Source organism: Pan troglodytes, chromosome 2 (genome assembly GCF_028858775.2).
Source record: "Pan troglodytes isolate AG18354 chromosome 2, NHGRI_mPanTro3-v2.0_pri, whole genome shotgun sequence".
Taxonomy (NCBI): Eukaryota; Metazoa; Chordata; class Mammalia; order Primates; family Hominidae; genus Pan; species Pan troglodytes.
In genome coordinates, this window is record NC_086015.1 from 196,647,000 (window position 1) to 196,668,396 (window position 21,397).

Sequence of the window (21,397 nt, forward strand, 5' to 3'; positions counted from 1 at the left end):
GTGAGACTGTGTCTCAAAAATAAAGAAATTTAAAGAGTCCACTGTGTTTGGCAATTGGGACTTTGGCAACTTTTACCAGTGCAGTGGGAGGGGCCAATTGCAGAGGCTTGAAGTGCTAATACAAGGTAATGAATGAAGCCATGAAATAACTATGGCCTGTTCTGAGGAACAAGTTTCTAAAGTCTTCTGATGGTCTCTGCAGAGTGGTCAATAGAAAGTCGGAGTTGCATTACAGTATATTAAGGCTACTTTCATTAGGAAAATGGTACTTGGCACTGCAGAAGTCCCAGCATTACAGGATTTTTATGAATCTATGGAATTTTGAGGGAAAAGAACCTGCTTTGCCATGGTCTGCGACACCTTTATTCTTTGTAGGCTAACATAGGAAGAAGGTGTGTACACTTGTCTCCATTACCTGTCTTTCTGGGCTGCCTGAGAGAAATGGATTTGATCTGAACTTGAATGGGAACCATGATACACCAATGAGAGTGCGTTCACAGCCTCTGTGTATTCACAGCCTCTCATTTTATCTCTGAGAAACACTTTATGATTCTTCTTTATCTTACAGCAATGTCAGCCAAACATCTCATCATTATGCTACGTGAGTGAGAAATCAAGGCAGTGTAACCTTAAGCAAGTCACCTCTCTGGACCTCAGTTGCCATGCCTGTGATATGAGATAGCCTCACAGGTCCCACCCAGCTCCAGCACTGCCATTTGAAAATGAACTACAGTTAGTCCATAACACCCAGTTTTGGACTGGAAGCAGCAGCTTTACCAAATGCTGCATCATGAATTTCTTAACATTTTCAAGCCAGGCCAGGAAGAATTTGGATGACCCCTGTGGGTTTCAGGATGTCACTGATGATTTTCAAACCCTCCAAGTTTATTTAAAAACATGCTTTATTTAAAATAAATAAACATAAAAGTCACAGACAATTCTGAAAGATCTAATGATCTCTACAATCTTTTAAGGTAAATGAGAGGGTTGTAATAATCTTTTGTTCAAGAAAGAAATACTAAACACTCAAAAACTTATTATTGTATCAAACTTAACACATAGAAAGAGCTTTAATTTGAACCCTCAGATCCATTCACAGCAGGACTAAGTAAGATTTGTGGCAACGGGAAGGTCCCATAGCAGCCAGTGCTTTACAGCCAGCCATTGTCATTCAGGTAGAGGAGGAGGCGTAGGCACCATAGTAGCGTGGAGTGTGGGCCAGCCCACAGAGGTTGTCAGCTGTGGAGATGGAACTGTACCTGTCAGCATGCCTTCATCCACCACACAGCTGCCTTCAATCAGAACGGCATCACATGGCATTAGCACTTTGTTCCCTGTCAAAATTAATAAATCTCCAGGCACCAGGACGCGTGATTCCAGCTCTTGAACTCCAGCTGAAAGTGGGAGGAGACAGAGTTGAGTCAGGTTATTTTCCCACAAAAATACAATCCAACATCTATTTAACTTGGATATCAATGAAAAAGCAACCAAGACATTTTTTTTTTTAGAAAGGAGAACATTCCTCAACATTGATTCAAAATTTGAAAACAAAAAGAAAAAAATGTAACAAATTAGACTACATAAAATAAAAATCTTTGTGTGGCAAAATAATAAGAAAAAAATGACAAATTCAGAAACAAATTTGAAACTTACATTACAGATAAAAGGTTAATATTCCCAGCTGCGCACAGTGGCTCATGCCTGTAATCCCAGCACTTTTGGAGCCCAATGCGGGAGAATCACTTGAGCCTAGCTGTTTGAGACCAACCTGGACAATATAGCGGGAGCCCTATCTTCACCAAAAAATAAAAAATAAAAAAATTAGCCAGGCATGGTGACACACACCTGTACTCCCAGCTACTTGGGAGGTTGAGGTGGGAACATTGCTTAAATTTAAGCTCAGGAGGTCGAGACTGTAGTGAGTGATGATCGTGCCACTGCACTCCAGCCTGGGTGACAGGGCAAGATCCTGCCTCAAAAAAAAAAAAATCCTAATCGATAAAGAGTTCCTTTTAAAAACAGATCTCCAGCAAATAAATGTATAGCAAAATTGCTAGATATTGTCACTTCACACACACACACACACACAAACACAAACACAAGTGGTGTGTTAAGTGTCTGCAAAGCTGTTCATTCTTACCCATGATAAGAGAAATGAAAGTTCTTCCCTCCTTCCTGATTGCCTGCCTGCCTGCCTTTACTTCTTTTCTTCCTTATTCAGTCTTAAAGCTATTAGGGCCTGTGCAAGATAGGCATTCCTGCAGGGGGCTGGGTGGGGTGGCAGGCTGCTCTGGGGTATTGGATCCTAAGCAGGATGGAAGGGTGTTTACATGACCTGGTACAGGGTGTCAGAGCTTGAGCAAGGACAGAAGGGCCCCCATTGTGGCAGTGGCCCGCTGTGGGATGTTGGGACCCGAGCAAGGTGAAAAGGGTGTCTACATAGGAGTGGGATGAGGGGCAGTGGGAGCATCAGCGGTGATGAAAGATTGGTTGCATCCAGGCAGAAATGGTACAATAAGTACTGTAGTCTCCTTTGATCTCCAGTTGAACTTTCCATGGTTTCGGTTACCTGCAGTCAACTGCAGTCAGAAAATATTAAGTGGACAATCCCAGAAATAAACAACGTATAAGTTTTCCAACTGTGCACCATTCTGAGTAGTGATTAAATCTAGGGCTATGCGCTCCATCCCACCCGGAACAGAATCCATGCTTTATACACTCCCTGCTTGTCAGTCACCTGGGTAGTACATTGCCTGTTGCAGTACCCCTGTGCTTGTTTCAGGTTACCCTCATTTTACTACTTGTGCCCCAAAGCACAAGAGTAGTAATGCTCGCAATTCAGTTATATCAAAGAGAAGCAGCAAAGTGCTTCCTTTAAGTGAAAAGGTGAACGTTCTCGACTTAAAGAAAACAAAACTGTATGCTGAGGTTGCTAAGATCTACAGTAAGAACAAATCAACTATCTGTGAAGTTGTGAAGAAGGAAAAAGAAATTTGTGTTAGTTGTGCGTCGCACCTCAAACTGCAGATGTTACAGCCACAGTGTGTAAGTGCTTAGATAAAATGGTAAAGGCATTAAACGTGTGGGTGGAAGACAGGAACAGAAACATGTTCCAAATGACAGTGATCAGACTCAGTACTACCCATGGTTTCAGGCATCTACCTGGGGTCTTGGAATGTACCTCCCGCAGATAAGAGGGGACTCCTGTAGATATAATGAGGTTAATCAGCCAGGTTTCTCACTGAAGAAAGGAAGTTACAAATAGAGAAAGAGATACAACTACAATAAACCCTGTGATAGTAGATTCCAATGAAAAATATCAATGTACTAGATAGAAACAATATAGATGTAAATATGTGTGATTATAAGAATATATAAACATGTTTGCTAGTCTTCTTGTTTATACACCAATAGTAATGAGCACATCCAGTGCCCAAAGTTTGGTTTCTAAATTCCCTTTCTCCCAATAAAAAGGTTTCCTTAGAGAGAGGACTGAGTACAGGCTGCGCCAAGAAAAGTATAATATAAGCTAGAACATCTTGTTGTGCCATTAAGTAAAGAAATGCTCAAAGAATGTTGGGGACATATTACAAAAATATCAAAGCCAACTCTAAAGGGCTCTCACTGCCTAAATCTGTAACAATTTGAACATCAAAGTAAATAATGATAAGAAAGAACTATAACCATCAAATAAAATAAGGATTTATGAGTCCATAATGACTTAAGGAAATGAATAAATAAATAAGGAGAAGAGACAGGTTTTCCTTGCAGCAAAATGGCAACTAATTAATGTAGAAGGAGAGATAACATTAGAAAAGTCATCATTTGGCAACTATCAAAGTAATAATTAATTTGGCCAAGAAACATCAATGTATACTAAAACTAGTGGGTGAAAAATTGATGAAGATGGTTTATTTATATCATCTCAAATTATCTCTCAACAAAATAACCATTAATTACAAAGAGGAAAATAATAAATTTGCAATGGAGAAACCTGGCAGACACCATTTAATTAAGTAATATAAGTTAACATCACCAGTAATAGGACAAATTGAAATTATGTACCATCTGAGAGGAAGCAGTGAAAACACAGCATCATGTTGTGATATTCCAGCCAAAAATGCATAACCTGAATTTAACCATGAGGCAACATCAGAAAATTCAAACTGAAGGACATTCTATAAAATAACCAGAGTCAGAAGAGTCAAAGTCACAGAATTCAACTAAAAATTGAAGATTAAAGAGACATGGCAAACAAGAGCATTGTGTAATTCTGTATCTCTTTTCTATTAGAACATTATTGAGACAACTGGCAAAACATGAACGAGGTCTGACCATTAGTTGGGAGAAATGCATCAATATTAACTTCCTGGTTGCACAGTCCTTCATGTAGGAAAATGTCTTTGTCTTTCAGAAATACACAGTAGAGGCCAGGCACGGTGGCTCACACCTGTAATCCTAGCACTTTGGGAGGATGAGGCGGGTGGATCATGAGGTCTGGAGTTTGAGACCATCCTGGTCAACATGATGAAACCCCGTCTCTAGTAAAAATACAAAACATGAGCCGGGCATGGTGGCACGTGCCTGTAGTCCCAGCTACTCGGGAGGCTGAGGCAGGAGAACTGCTTGAACCCAGGAGGCGGAGGTTGCAGTGAGCCCAGATCGCGCCACTGCACTCCAGCCTGGCAACAGAGCGAGACTCCATCTCAAAAAAAAAAAAAGAAAAGAAAAGAAATACACAGTAGACCCCATCTGTACAAAAAATACAAAAATTAGCCAGGCATGGTGGCGCACACTGGAAGCTGAGGTAGGAGGATTACTTGGGCCCAGGAGATCGAGGCTGTAGTGAGCTATGACTGCACCATTGCACTCCAGTTGGGCAACAGTGCAAGTCCCTGTCAAGACAGAGAGAGAGAGAGAGAAGAAAAAAGAGAGAAAGAAGGAAAGAAAGAAGGAAAGAAAGGAAGAAAGAAAGGGAAAGAAAGAAAAAAAGAAAGAAAGAAAGAAAAAGAAAAAAGGAAGGAAGGAAGGAAAGAGAGAGAGAAAGAAAGAAAGAGAGGAAAAAGAAAGAAAGAAAGAGAAAGAAACAGAAAAGGAATACATGAAAGGATGTGCGGGTCATGATCATGGCGCTACATGTCGGCAACTTATTCTCAAGTTCTAGAAAAAAAGTTATTTAAACTATTCTTACAATTTTTTTGTAAGTTTTAAATTACTTTCTAAAAAAGAGAGTGAGACATATGTATGAGAAACATTGCTCACCTTATGATTAGAAAAATGTGCAAAATTTCTAGCGCATTCTATTGGCAAGGCTGCGAGGAATCAGTCACTGACACATTTCTGGTGCAAATGTAAACTGGCACAATCTCTATGGAGAGAAATTTTGGCAATATTTTTCTAGCAAAAGTACATAAGCACTTATTTCTTAACCTAGCAATTTTACTTCTCAGAATCTGTGCCAAAGATATACTGGCAAAAATATGAAAAGACATATGTACAAAGCTTTTTATTACAGCACTATTTGTAGTAGTAAAAAACTGAGAAATTTTTTTCAATAGAGGATTGACTGAATAAACAATGGTTCCTCCACACAAGAGAGTACCATGCAGCTGAAATAATGAATGAAGACTATCTGTATATACTAAATGGTCCCTGGGAAACATAGTTACGTATGTAAAATATACGCAGCAGGAAATACAGTTAAATATGTTTGATATACCTCTATTCATCTAGAAAACAGCAGTATAAATATATATTGTATTTTGCACATGTAATATATAGCTATGAATATTATATATAATCTGTTTATATTTTTAAATGTAAGAATAAATAAAAACCAAAGTGATGATTATAGAGAGAATGAAGACATAAGTCAGAAAGGAGAGGGATAGGAACCAGACTCCCTGGAATGTCTTCTGTCTTACAGATTTGACTTTCAAACCATGTAGATATTTTCTATATCTATACAAAATAATACAAATATAAGTTTGAAAAGCTAACACTAAAATCTAAAGCAAAAGGAGCAAAATAAACCTATCAAGTTGCTGGCATAACCAACAGAAAACTATTTTGAGTGACTTTAATGAACAATGTATAATTTGACTGTACATTTCTAATGGGATGTTACAAATGGGAAAAAAAGAATTCTAAAAACATCTTAAATTGTTTTTAGGAATTACATTAATGCTGAGTGCATTAGTTTGTCACTCTGAGGTTATTATATACAATGGGATAAAGCAAAAGAGTAATTTCTTCCTGTCATTGAGAACCAGAACTTTGGGTATAGAGAAAAGAGAAACACAAGTACAATGAATAAAGTAAAGTAAAAAGCCCATAGTGCTAAACTTGAATTGGAAATTATAAGGTCAGTATAACTATGAATTCTAAACTTGAATTGGAAGTTATGAGGTCCGTATGACCTCATAATGCATTTTATCTTAAAAAGTTATTTCCTAAGTATGTTTTCTAAAAAGACCTAGAAACAATGACTAACACCATTAAAATGAGTACTTGCAACATTCTTATTGAGGTTTATAAGCACTGTATCTGGTACAGCTACTTCACCGTCCATTTTTATGTATGGAGATGGCTTCTTTCTTTAAACCTCATAAGCCAAACTCTGCTAGCTTCAGACGTTTCTTCTGTAGTTTTCTTACCTCTCTCAGCCTTCGTAGAATTAAAGAGTTAGGGCCTGACTCTGGATTGGGCTTTGTCTTACAGAAATATGACTGGTTTGAGCTTCTATTCAGACCACTACAACTTTCTCCGCATCCACAGTAATGTTGCTTCGCTTCTGATCATTTGTGTGTTCACTTTTGGAGCAGCGCTTTTAATTTCCTTCAAAAACTTTTCCTTTGCATTCACAACCTGGCTAACTGGTGCAAGAGTCCCAGCTTTCAGTTTATCTCAGCTTTCAACATGTCTTCCTCACTAAGCTTAATCATTTCTAGCTTTACTTGAAAATCAGAAACATGTAACTCTTCCTTTTGCTAGAACACTTAGAAACCAGGGTAGGGTTATTTATTGATCTAATTTTAATACTGTTGGGTCACAGGGAGTAGGGAGGCCTGAGGAAAGAGAGACAGAGAGACAGGAATGGCCAGTTGGTGAACATCTAACACCGATTAAGTTTGCTATCTTACATGAGCATGGTTCATAGTGCCCCAAAACAATTATCATAGTAATATCAAATATCAGTGATCACAGATTGCCTTAACAGATATAATCACAACGAAAAAGTCTGAAGTGTTTCCAGAGTTACCAACACGTGACACAGAGATATGAAGACAGCACACACTTTTAGAAAAACGGCACGGATAGACTTGCTCAATGTAGGACTGTCAGAAATCTTCAGTTGGAAAAAAAAATGCAGTATCTTTGAAGCACAATAAAGCAAGGGGCAATAAAACAAAGCGTGCTTGCATATGTATCATAAGTATGTCTACACAGTGCTTGATTCTATTGAGGAAATTTGAACATTGCCTGTATAACTATTTTAAAATTATGAGGTTTTAAAAGATGTGATAAAGGAATTAAAAAGACTCTTTATATTTTAGAGCTATATGCTGAAATATTTTCAAATAAAATATAATATCTGGGATAGTTCTAAAATAATCTAGGGTGGAGAGTTAATAGAACAGATGAAAAAAGATTCATTAAGTTGATAATTATTTAATCTGTGTGATAGGTATGTGAGGATTTATTACAGTATTCTCTCTACAGTTGTATATGTTCAAAGTGTTTTATCATAAAAAATATGGACAAAAAATGACCAATTATATTTTTAAAAGGTAAAAATTCACTTCCAACCAAGAGAGAATAAAAAGGATGAGAATTATCTTCCCACTGGAAACAACCATATAAAATATATGAAACAATGGGTTATAGACACTGAACATCAAACAACGAAAGAGATGGGAAACAAATAAAGGTGTTCTACATTTGCCACGCTTACTGTCTTTAAAGAGTTTCCAAGCCACTATGCAGAGAAGGGAAACCAGACCAAGTCCAGATGACTACTGAGTTCAGAACACAAAGATGAGCATCGATGGAGATCTTGGCAGCTTGAGTTCATAGAGCAGAGTGCTGGGGAGGTAACTGTCCAGGGGAGAGCCACGAAGATCTGCCGAGGGTCTCTCCTTAGTGTGAAGCAAACTACTGATCAGCATGTTTACATGATGGAACTACTAGCAAATGAACAACTGAACATTTACATTTTAAAATATCATTTACAATAGCATCAAAAATATGAATTACTTAAAAAAATCAGAAAAAATGTGTAAGACCCACACACTGAAAACTGCAAAACACTGCCAAAGAAATCAAAAACCTAAACAAACGAAGCAGTGTTATATTCATAGAGAGAAAGATTGAAATATGTTACTAAGTCAATTTTCCATAAATGTATCTATAGGTTCAACACAATACCAATAAAAATCCCAACTTTTTTATGCCTACATCAAAAAGTCTGGTAGAGCACAAATAGACAATCTAAGGTTACACCTCAAGGAACTAGAGAAACAAGAATAAACCATACCCAAACCCAGCAGAAGAAAATAAATAACCAAGATCAGAGCAGAACTAAATGAAATTGAAACAAAAAAAAAAAGCCCACAAAAGATAAATTAAACAAAAAGCTGGTTCTTTGAAAAGATAAATAAAATTGATGGACCATTAGTGAGATTAACCAAGAAAAGAAGACAGAAGATCCAAATAAGCTCAATTAGAAACAAAATGGGAGATATTACAACTGATAACACAGAAACACAAAAGATCATTCAAGGATACTATGAACACCTATATGCAAATAAACTAGAAAATCTAGGGGAGATGGATAAATTCCTGGAAATATACAACCCTCCTAGGTTAAACCAGGAAAAATGTGAACAGACCAATAACAAGCAGCAAGATTAAAATGGTATTTAAAAAGTTACCAAGAAAAAAAAAGTCCAGGACCAGATGGATTCACAGCTGAATTCCATCAGACATTCAAAGAAAAATTGGTATCAATTCTATTGACACTATTCCACAGGATAGAGAAAGAGGAAATCCTCCCTAAATCATTTTTTGAAGCCAGTATCACCCTAATACCAAAACCAGGGAATGACATAACAAAAAAAGAAAACCACAGACCAATGTCCCTGATGAACATAGATGCAAAAATCCTCAACAAAATACTAGCTAACTGTCCAGCAGCATATCAAAAAGATAATCCACCATGATCAAGTGGGTTTCATACCAAGAATGCAGGGATGATTTAACATCCACAAGTCAATAAATGTGATACACTACATAAAGAAAATTGAAAACAAAATCACATGATCATCTCAATAGATGCATAAAAAGCATTTGACAAAATCCAGCATCCCTTTATTATTAAAACCCTCAGCAAAATTGGAATAGAAGGGACACACCTTAAGGTAATAAAAGCCACCTATGACAAATCCACAGCTAACATTATACTGAATGGGGAAAAGTTGAAAGCATTTCCCCTGAGAACTGGAATGAGACAAGGATGCCCACATTCACCACTTCTATTCAACATAATATTGGAAGTTCTAGCCAGGACAATCAGACAAGAGAAGGAAATAAAGGGCATCCAAATCAGTAAAGAGGAAGTCAAACTGTTGCTGTTCATTGATGATATGATAGTATACCAAGAAAACCCTAAAGGCTCATCCAAAAAGCTCCTAGAACTGGTTAATGAATTCAGCAAAGTTTCAGGATACAAAATTAATGTATACAAATCACTAGTTCTGCTAGACACCAACAGTGACCAAGCTGAGAAAAAAAGTCAAGAATGCAACCTCTTTTCTAATAGCTGCAAAATACAATAAAATACTTAGAAATACGCCTAAACAAAGAGGTGAATGACCTCTATAAGGAAAACTACAAAACACTGCTGAAAAATTATAAACGATACAAACAAATGGAAATATGTCCCATGCTCATGGATGGGTAGAATCAATATTGTAAAAATGACCATACTGCCAAAATCAATCTACAAATTCAATGCAATTCCCATGAAAATACCATCATCATTCTTCACAGAACTAGAAAAAATAATCCTAAAATTCATATGGAGCCAAAAAAGAGTCTGCATAGCCAAAGCAAGACAAAGCAAAAAGAACAAATCTGGAGGTATCACATTACCCAACTTCAAACTATACTATAAGACCACAGTCACCAAAACAGCATGGTACTAGTATAAAAATGGGGATATAGACCAATGGAACACAATAGAGAACTTAGAAATAAAGCCAAACACTTACAGCCAACTGATCTTTGACAAAGCGAACACCAACAAGTGGGGAAAGGTCACCCTAGTCAACAAATGGTGTTGGGATAATTGGCAAGCCACATGTAGAGAATGAAACTGAATCCTCTTCTCTCACCTTATAAAAAATCAACTCAAGATGGAACAAAGGCTTAAATCTAAGACTTGATAACCATAAAAATCCTAGAAGATAGCATTAGAAAAACTCTTCTAGACATTGGCTTAGCCAAAGACTTCATAACAAGAACCCAAAAGCAAATGCAAATAAATAAATAAATAAATAAAGATAAATGCATGGTACTTAATTACTTAATTAAACTGAAAAGCTTCTGCACAGCAAAAGAAATAACCAGCAGAATATACAGAACATCCACAGAGTGGGAGAAAATCTTTGCAATCTATACTTCTGTTGAAGGACTAATACCCAGAATCTACGAGGAACCCAAACAAATCAGCAAGAAAAAAACAAACAATGCCATCAAAAATTGGGCTAAGAACATGAATAGACAACTCTTGAAAGAAGATATAAAGATGGCCAAGAAACATATGAAAAAGTGCTCAGCATCACTAATGATCAGGGAAATGCAAATCAAAACCACAATGCGATATCACCTTACTCCTGCAAGAACGGCCATAATCAAAAAATCAAAAAATAAGAGACGTTCACGAGGATGTGGTGAAAAGGAACACTTTTACACTGTTGGTGGGAATGTAAACTAGTAAAACTGCTATGGAAAACACTATGGAGATTCCTTAAAGAACTAAAAGTAAATCTACCATTTGATCCAGCAATTCCACTCCTGAGTATCTACCCAGAGGAAAATAAGTCACTATATGAAAAAGATACTTGCATGTGCATGTCTAGAGCAGCACAATTTGTAACTGCAAAAATATGGAACAAGCCCAAATGCCCATCAATCTATGAGTGGATAAAGAAAATGTGGCATATATGTAACATGGAATACCATACAGACATAAAAAATGAAATAATGGCATTTGCAGCAACCCAGATGAAATTGGAGACTATTATTCTAAGCGAAGTAACTCAGGAATGGAAAACTAAACATCATATGTTCTCACTCATAAGTGGGAGCTAAGCTATGAGGATGCAAAGGCATAAGAATGACACAATGCACTTTGGGGATTCAGGGGAAAGGGTGGAAGGGGAGTGAAAGATAAAAGAGTACACACTGGGTGCAGTGTACACTGCTCAGGTGATGGCTGCACCAAAATCTCAGAAATCACCACGAAAGAACTTATTCATATACCAAAATAAATAAATAATTTTTAACCAGGAAAAAAACTTATATTCCCCTTAAAAATATTTTATTTCCTTTAATTGGTTGGTTACATCACTAGAGCATGTTTTGAACTTCATATTCTACATGTGTATATAATATAAACAAGCCTGAAATAGATGCCAAAAAGGGTTATAATACAAAAACACATACATATTTCCACAATTTAGAATACACTTACCAGTTTCAGTAATTGCATAACCTGTATCACTGCACTTATGGCTAAACACTGGTAACCCAGCCAGGTGTAGAGCATTTTTGTGTTTTTCAGAATGTATTACAAATTATTATTTTTTTAAAACAGAGCTACATTTTAAGTGTGTGCAGATGTGAATTTTGGCTTACAGAACTGTTTTTAATGTTCATCTATGGTATTTTCTTGGCAAAGAAAATCGACATTTGTTCCCACTGCATGACTTTAACAGACAGATCAGTAGACATCTTAGGAATACTCTAAGGAAGCAACCCCAGGTTATGGAAAATATCTCATAAAACATTGGCATCTTTGAATCTTATTTGTGACCATTGTTTATGTTATTGTACATTTCATATTAGTACTGAATGAGGAATTCTAACAGATTTTTAAATGAGCTTCTAAAGATTTACAAACTTAAGCCTGTATTTCTATAAATTATTGTAATTCTAAAGAAACCCCAGCATTTTTTAAAGAAATTGACAGGTTGAGTTCAAAAGTCATATGGAAACCCAAAGGGCTCAATAGTGTCAAAATAACTCTAAAAGAGAAGAGCAAAACTGTAGGACTAACATTACCCTATTTCAAGACTTATTATAAAGCAACTTTGTATGGTATTGCTATAAAAAAGCAAATAGGTCAATAAAATTGGGTAGGAAATCAAGAAATAGATCCACCTATATGTGAACAATTGATTTTTGACAAAAGGTGAAAAGTCAATTCAGTGGAGAAAAGATAATCTTTTCAACAAACAGTATTGGAACATTTGGATATCTGTTTGCAAAAAATGACCCTCAATCGAAAAAAAACAAAAACAAAATTCAAAATGTAATATAGAACTACATGTAAAACCTAAAACTCTGAAAGACAATACAGAAAATCATGGTGACCTTAACAAAATATCTTAGAAATTACATCAAAAGCATGATCCACAAAAGAAAACATTGATAAACTGGACTTTAACAAAAATAAAAATGTCTGCTCTTTGAAAAACACTGTAAAGAGAATGGGAAGGTAAGTCATAGACTGAGAGAAAATATTTGCAAATCATTTATCTGATAAAGGACTTGTATCCAAAATGTAGAATAAACTCTCAATTTTAATAATAAAAATAATCTAATAAACAACAGATTTGAACAAATACTTCACCAAACAAGGTATATGAGCAGCAAATAAGCATTTGAAAAGATGTTCAATGCCATTAGTCATTAGGGAAACACAAATTAATACAATGATGAGATACTACCACACACCAAAGTGGCCAAAATTAAAATGACTAACCATACCAAGTGTTGTCAAGAATGTGGAGCACCTGGAACTCTCATACACTGCTAGTGTAAAATGGTGCCACTGCGTTGGACAAAAGATTAGCAGTTTCTTAAAATGTTAAATATCTATCTAGTACATGACCCAGCTGTTCTATAGCTAGGTATTTTCCCATAAGAAATGAAAGAGCATGTCTATACACGGCTTGTATCTAAATGATCATAACACCATTCCTTGGAATAGCCAAAGACTGGAACCCAAATATGCATCAACAGGTGAATGGATGAACAAACTAGTATGTCCATACACTGAGATAGCCTCAGAAATAAAAGGAATCAATGATTGATACACTTAAAAAATGGATAAATCCCAAAATAACTATGAACTTTGATCCCCCCCAAAATTAACCAAAAATATATTATAAAAGACCCAAAGAATACATACTGTAAAATATCATTTATGTATAATATTGAGCCTGGAAATGAATCTACAGTGACAGAAAGCTGATAAATGATTGCCTGAGGGATGGGGGAGGTGGGAGGAAGCGGGAGAGAAAAAAACTAGAAACAGGAACAAGGCAACTTTTGGGAGTGATGAATGGTCATTACCTTGAGGATTATGATAGTTTCATGGGAATATACATATGCCAAACTTATCAAATTCTACACTATAAGTATGTTAAGTTTACCAAATGTTAATTCCACCCCAATAAAGCAGTTTTTTTGTTTGTTTGTTTTGTTTTGTTTTGTTTTTGAGATGGAGTCTCGCTCTGTCACCCAGGCTGGAGTGCAGTGGCGCGATCTCGGCTCACTGCAAGCTCCGCCTCCCGGGTTCATGCCATTCTCTTGCCTCAGCCTCCCGAATAGCTGGGACTACAGGCGCTCGCCACCACGCCCGGCTAATTTTTTGTATTTTTAGTAGAGACAGGGTTTCACCGTGTTAGCCAGGATCGTCTCGATCTCCTGACCTCGTGATCAGCCCGCCTCGGCCTCCCAAAGTGCTGGGATTACAGGCGTGAGCCACCGCACCCGGTCTAAAGTAGTTTTTAAGGTAAAAAAAAAAAATCTTAAGTTCCTCATCCCTTTGAACAAATGCCTAAGGAGAAATGAATATGAAGATGGGAATAACAGCAGCAATCAGAAATACAAATTTAAATTCTTTTCTGATTCCATGTGAATAGCATATAGATCTAAAATAATGGAACTTACCTTTTCTCCCACATACAGAGACCGTAATGCTATTATGTGACTCGACGAGATGGTGGAGTTTTACAGATTGCTGAAAAAGAAGGAAAAATGGAAAAGTCTTATCTATTTGAGCATAGTTTCTAGGTATTATTAAGGTGCTAGGCTTCTTTAAAGATAGAGCACTGTCTTACTGCCAGTTGAATGGAATGTACTGGCTAAAAACAAAGGACTAAGTACTCATTATTTAATTGAAAAAGCATCCAACTTCTAGTGCTCTTCACCCAGCAATAAGTATGTTTTCTTCAGCAGAAAGGAATTTCCCAGCATGCTCTTTCCACTCAGAAGAGTTTTTGACACTGAACTCCAGCCTGGGCGACAGAACAAGACTCTGTCTCAAAATAAATAAATAAATAAATAAATAAATAAATAAATAAATAAATAAGGAGTATGGTGGTTCCTGCTACTTCCTCATAATATTTGCTGTTCTAATACATGAAATATATGGGATATTGAGAGTGAGTCAGTAACAGAAACAAACAAAAAACACAATTATATTTGATTCCACATTATTAGGAAACTATTGTGTAAAAGACCTTCTACTTGATTCTGGGGGTTAAAAGTCCCAGTCATTTAGTGTGTTCATTTTGTCGTCCTGATTTTGTCATTTAAGATACTTCCTAAATTCCCTAGCTTCAAATTATTTGCGAATCTGATAAATATGTTCTAAAAATGATTAAAAGAATAAGCCAATGTCAAAAAGACAGGGTGTTCTGCTTTTGAGTAACTCATTCTTTTACCCATTTGTGCATTAATCAACAAACATTTATTGAGCAAATTTTAATATTTCAGGAATAGAATGAACAAAAGAGATATGGTTCTTAACACCAAGAAATTTACAGCCTACTGAGAAAAGTAGGTTTTAATCAAGTAACTACATATATAAATGTATAATGACAATCAGGAATAAGAAGAAAAAATAAAGTACTTTTGGATCATTTATAGCAAAGGGAATCAATCAGGAGAAATCTCTCCTGAAGAAGTGACATTGAACCTAAGATCTGAGTAGGAGTTATTTAGTCAAGGGGTAAGGGCAAATCATGAAGATGAAAAAAAAATGGACAATTCCAGATGACATATCGAAATGTTCTGAGGTTCGAAAAAAAGAGTATGTTTCAGGAAACAAAAAGCCTAGTGCATCTGGAAGGCAGAAAGCAAGGGAGATGCTGGGTGAATGAAGGCAGGAGAAATAAGTCAAAGCAAAAAAAGAGTATGTTTCAGGAAACAAAAAGCCTAGTGCATCTGGAAGGCAGAAAGCAAGGGAGATGCTGGGTGAATGAAGGCAGGAGAAATAAGTCAAAGCAGCAGTTACATGTACAGGTAGAGCAGCAGTTACACGTACAGGTGGAGCAGCAGTTACACGTACAGGTGGAGCAGCAGTCCTTAGAGAGTGGCCTGAGGATTCCTGGGGGTTTTTAGGAATGTCCCACAGGGGCTGAGCAGGTATACTCTTTTCATAATGGCACTAAGGTGTTAATTGCCTTTTAGTATCTTATTCTCGCACAAGTGTACAGTGGAGACGTCCAGAGGCTGAGTGGTGTTTAATATCACAAGAGACTAAATGCAGAAGCAGTTATGAAAATCCAATTGTCGGAAATAAAAAAAGAAATACGATTATCAAAGTATTAAAATCAATTGATATAGAAATTTTTTAAAAGACTGCCACAGTCTGAATGTGACCCAAAATTCGTATGTTGAAATCCTAGCCCCCAAGATGATGATATTAGGAGAAGGGGCCTTTGAAAGGTGATTAGGTCATGAATAATTTCAGTGCCCTTATAGAAGAGGCCCAGGAGAGACGCCTTGTCTCTTTCACCATGTGAGGATGCAATAGGAAGGTACCATCTCTGAACCCAGAAGAGAGATCTCACCAGACACTGAATCTGCTGGTGTCTTGATCTTGAACTTTCCAGCTTCCATAACTAAAGAAATAAATTCTGTTGCTTATAAGCCAAAAAAAAAAAAAAGAAAATCCAATTGTCTTCTATTAAACCAAACATAAAAGAGATTGCAAAAATGTAAAATAATGCCATTCTCCTGCTAAATTATTTTTATTTGAGAAAATACAGTTGTCTTTAAATATATATGTATATATAGATATGTTATTATTATTTTAAATTAATTAATAAATATTTTATGATTCTGAGTTTTAATTCTTAATTTGGTAAATACCAAATGTTTAAAAGATTAAAAACTCTTAGAGATCCTCAGTGATTTTTAAGAGTGTAAAGAGCTCTAGAAACTAAAAAGTTTGTGAACCTCCAGGGAAAGCTTTAAAGTCTGCGATGAGATTTAGAAGTTTATTGTAAGAGCAATGGGAATATTTTGAAGCATTTTAGTGATAAAAGCATGTAAATAATCATATTCTGCAAGAATGATGTATGGAGGCCAGATGGGAGGTGATTGCAAGGTAGAAAATTATGCTAACTTGAACCGTAATAGTGGTAGGGTGGAAAACAGTGAAGGATGCCAGGGGATATTTAGGAAGGAAAAATCAAAGGACTTTCTGTGTAGTTGAAGGGGAAGAAGAGAGAAAGTTTCAAGGTTGGCAACCAGATTTCTGGCTTGTGCAACAGAATGGTCAGCAGTATCTGCTACCACATCAGATAAACCTAAGTGCAGATTTGAGGAGAAGAGTTCTTGAGTTTTATGTCGAAAGTGTTGAATTTAAGGTAATTTTTTGATATTAAGGTGGGGATATCAAATAGGTTGTTGAAGCTATGAGTCTGCAACTGAAAAGAGATATCTGGATTTGAGATACATATACAAATTTGAAAGCTATTAGCATATGCCTTTAGAAGTCATTGGCATGTACAGCTATAAAAATAATGAAGAATCTTTTATGTACTTACATGAAAAGATCCTCAAGATATATTAATAGTAATTTTTTAAATAGCAAGTTAGAAAATAATGTAATTATGCTACCACTTACATAAGAAAAAAAGAAAGTACATATATTTGCTTCATTTGCCTAAAAACTGTTTTGGAAGATTACACAAGAAACTAATGTAAGCAGTCGGCCAAGTGGAGTGGGAGAGAAAAATGGAGCCTTTACATTAAATGCATTTTCATGTTGTTTTGACTTTGGAACACTCATTTTTTAAAAGTCAGATAGAGAAGGATGAGCTATCAAAAGAGAACGGAAAAGAGCAACTGGAGAGGATGGAGAGTGTGTTGTCCCTGAAGCCAGGGAAAAGAGTGCTTCAGAAAGAATGGAGCAGTTAACCGTGTCAAATCCAACTGAGAGGTTTAGCGATATCGGTACTGGGGGAAAAAAAATATCCACTGCAGGGGGACCATAACATTAGTAAGCAAAACACCAAGAACCCAATAAAAATTAATAAAGGACTCAAACAGTTCCCAGTCAAAGAAATGCAAATGGCTTAAAGTGTGAAGAAATGCTCAACTCGTAATGGAAAACGTGATTAGAGTTACTGAATTCTATTTTCACTTATATTGGCAAAGATAAGAAAAACACTTATCTACTGTTGTAAGGAATGTAAATTGGTATTACTTTTTTATATACATAGAGAGACGAGGTCTCACTATGTTGCTCAGGCTGGTTTGAACTGCTGGGTCTAAGCTATCCTGCCACTTCAGCCTCCCAAAATTCTGGGATTACAGGTGTGAGCCTCCACACCTGGCCAGTATTACTTTTTAAAGAGGCATTTTGACAACGTGTGTTAAAATAGTGTGCCTAGCTCATGACTAGGTAATTTCAATTGCAGAAATTTTCTATCTCTATATCAATACAGATATTTATAAGCATATATACTTGTTATATACATATGTATACGTATGTAATATGTGTGCATATGTATATGTATATATAGATGCATGAAAAGATATATGTGCAAGGATGTTCTTGTAGCATTGTCTTAGTAGCAAAAGACTAGAAACAACCAAATACATATCAACATTGGACTGGTTAAAAATCACGGTACATCTAGAGAAAATGTATTTGTGCAGATGCAGAAAGATATTTAGGATATAATAGGTTCAAGTTCAAGTGGAGGCTGGGCACGATGGCTCACGCCTGTAATCCCAGCACTTTGGGAGGCTGAGGTGGGTGGATCACTGGAGGTCAGGAGATCAACACCATCCAGACCAACATGGTGAAACCCCGTCTCGACTAAAAATACAAAAATTAGCCGGGTGTGGTGGCACATGCCTGTAATCCCAGCTACTTAGGCGGCTGAGGCAGGAGAATTGCTTGAACCTAGGAGGCAGAGGTTGCAGTGAGCCAAGATCACACCATTGCACTCCAGCCTGGGTGACAAAAGCAAAACTCCATCTGAAAAATAAATAAATAAATAAAATTCAAGTGCAGAACAGTACACATAGAATATATTCATTCTGTTAAACAAATTAATGCATATGCATTTAATATAACTAAAAGTATACAGAAAATATGGTCCTAGTGGATGTATCTTGAAAGAGGACCTGAACACTGGGAAGGTTTCCCAGCGGGAGGGAGCCTTAATTTTTATTCACACTCTTTTGTTCGGTTTGAATTTTATTTTTATCATAGCCATATATTGCCCTTTCTGTTAAGGAAAAAAACAGCTAATTTTAAAAGAACTTTTTAAATTTTAAAATGATCTATGGGCTTTGGGATCACAGTGGCAACCTTAACAAGATTTGTTTAAATGGAGTCATGAGGGAGGAAGACATGTCGGCATGAGTGAAAAGTAAGAGGAAGATGAGTAAGTAATGATAACAGACACAAAGACTCTAGAAGTTTTACTGTGAATGGAAGAAGAGTGATATAGTAGTAGCTGAAGGCAGAACCACGGTCAAGAGAAGAAATTGTTTTGTTTGTTTGAGTTTTGTTTTTAAGTTGGGAGAACTTGAGAATGTTAAAAGTTGATGGGAAGGCTCTTGAGGAGAGAAGAGAGGAGTCATTCATGGACTGCACAAGCACCCCAGGAAGGTGGGAGCGGATGGTCTCTCAAGCACTGGCAAAGGGCACTTCCTTCACTGGAATGAGAGTTCAGGGAAGGAGGGGGCTGCGGAGATGAGTCATTTGGCACTCGGAAGGTGGGGAGTTGGGCAATTTTCTGTCTTATGGCTTCCATCTTTTTTTGTGAAATAGTGATATCTGCTGAATTAAAGAAAGAGTGGAATATGAGAAGATGGGCGTCTCAGACACCAGAGGACAGAGATGGCTTGAAACCTTAATTTCAGAGAACGGAAGAGCACCTTGATTAGAGATGAACAGAAGCCTTGTCCGGATGAGGTTGGCATTCACGGATTTATAGTGCAACCAACCAATCTGTTCTCTGTAATTTTTTTTTCCAACAGTATCTAGAAACCTGGTGTAGGCATAAAGAAAGTCAGGAGTTGGACTGGGGCCTTGACAAATGAGTACCAGCCAAACATAAACGGCAAAGGAGTTCATATTAAATAGACTCCTCCACCTTCCAGCTCTCTGCCACCATCCTCAAGTCCCATCAGTATTCTCTACATAAATTTTTTCACATTTTCACAATTCATAAACCTTTGGATGTTGTTCTGGCTAATTAGTCTTGAGTAAATTAAAGAGGGAGGGAAAATAACTTCAAAGGTTAGGGATTGGAATGGGAGGAAAGGGAAAGGACTAAATTGTTGAACACTGGTTACTGTGCTAGGTATTTACAAACTTGCTCTCATTTACTACGGAGTAGGAAGTGACTATTTCCTGATTCTCCTTTCTAACAAATTTTTAATAAAGTCATTATCCTTCCCTTTATGAAACCATAGAATTAATAGAAAAACTCACCTCTCTGAGATCATATACTGTCAAAGATATGGAAATTATGGACATGATTATGATGGCAAAAGCATATTCCTTATAGTCTTCACTAAACCACAAACAGACACTGAAGAGTTGAAATATATAAAATGGATTTAGAACCTGTTGGCAGACATAAAAACAGGAAGACAAGGGAGATTTTTAGGCTTCACACTTAGCTCTTTATTTACTTGTTTTCATAATCATCTTCATGACATACATCATCCCACACAATATTCTTATTATATTTATTCGGCAATTGACATGTGCCAGACACCGCTCTAAGCAACTTTACTTGAATTTTCTCATTGAATTCCCACAGTTACCTTTTTAACCAGAAGTTGTTACTTATCTCCTTTGTAATGATAAAGAAACTGAACCTTAGAGCTTGAGAAATACGTCCAAAGTCATGCGACTATGATTGCCACAGACCCAAGACTTAAACACAGGGAATCTGACCCCAGAGCACTTACTTTTAATCACTGCCTCACTTTATAATTTACAAAGTAGCGTCTCATGTATTGACATGTCGGCCATCACAATAGTTATTTAAGGAGTAGATGTTGTCACCTCCTGTCTACATTTACTGGCCTTCAGAAAGGTGAAGTATTAGTTCAGGTTTATAAAGTTAAAATACTTTCTAGTCTCTTCTTCTCTATGATATAACACCTGCCATATTTGAAGTCATTAAGGAACTTGATTAATGGGTGAGTTGAAGACTGCATGTTCTCATAAGTAGAGAGCTGTGCTGAAAGCAGTAAGCTGTAATAGAGCATCTAGAACACTGTGCGAGAGAGTAGCTGTTAATTTCAACAGCTTTAATTCTGCTTTGGTCAAAAACATGCTGTGCCTTTACTTAAATTCCCCCTAGCTGGTTTCCCTCTCTCTAAAACAGGAATGGCAAACCTTTCTTCTGGTTAGAAAGGCAGCACACAGAAACATTCCCTATTGGTTTGTTTTACTTTCTTTCATGCTTGACGGCTTACTGGAAATATTTTAAAAGTACCTGAAGTTTAGTAAGCTTTTTTTAAGGCAAGGAGGAGTCGAGAGAGAGCACAGGGAAGCCAGAGGACAGCTAGAGGGGCTACGGTTTGATAATAATCGCTGTAAAGTGAAACAATGATGAGCTCAGTGATAGGGTCCAAAAGGAAAATTTCATCTTATACCTTGAGATCAGCAGTACTAAGAAGGATGAATAAATGGGTTTTTTTCTTCCTACAATTTTAGGCACCAAGGAAATTGTATCTGTTACCTAACAAAAGGATTAGCTTAAAAAAAATTGAGTTTCACGAAGTTAAAACAAGTTAAGCAGCATAGTATTAAAAAAGAAAAGAAACATTATATTCA

The 21,397-nt window shown here is 36.6% G+C and overlaps 1 protein-coding gene across 6 annotated transcripts in view; it reads right to left on the bottom strand.

Annotated features, from left to right (window-relative positions):
• The window catches only part of ATP13A4 (ATPase 13A4), a 195,055-nt gene that overhangs the window by 70,019 nt on the left and 103,639 nt on the right, over positions 1-21,397 (bottom strand). For all 6 annotated transcript variants that reach the window (XM_016942513.4, XM_063807434.1, XM_016942512.4 and 3 more), the window contains 3 exons: positions 20,039-20,173; positions 14,242-14,311; positions 1,260-1,394 (listed from right to left, as the gene is read on the bottom strand). In XM_016942513.4, the coding sequence (XP_016798002.2) occupies positions 1,260-1,394; positions 14,242-14,311; positions 20,039-20,173 (340 nt within the window). The remainder of the gene's footprint in view (positions 1-1,259; positions 1,395-14,241; positions 14,312-20,038; positions 20,174-21,397) is intronic.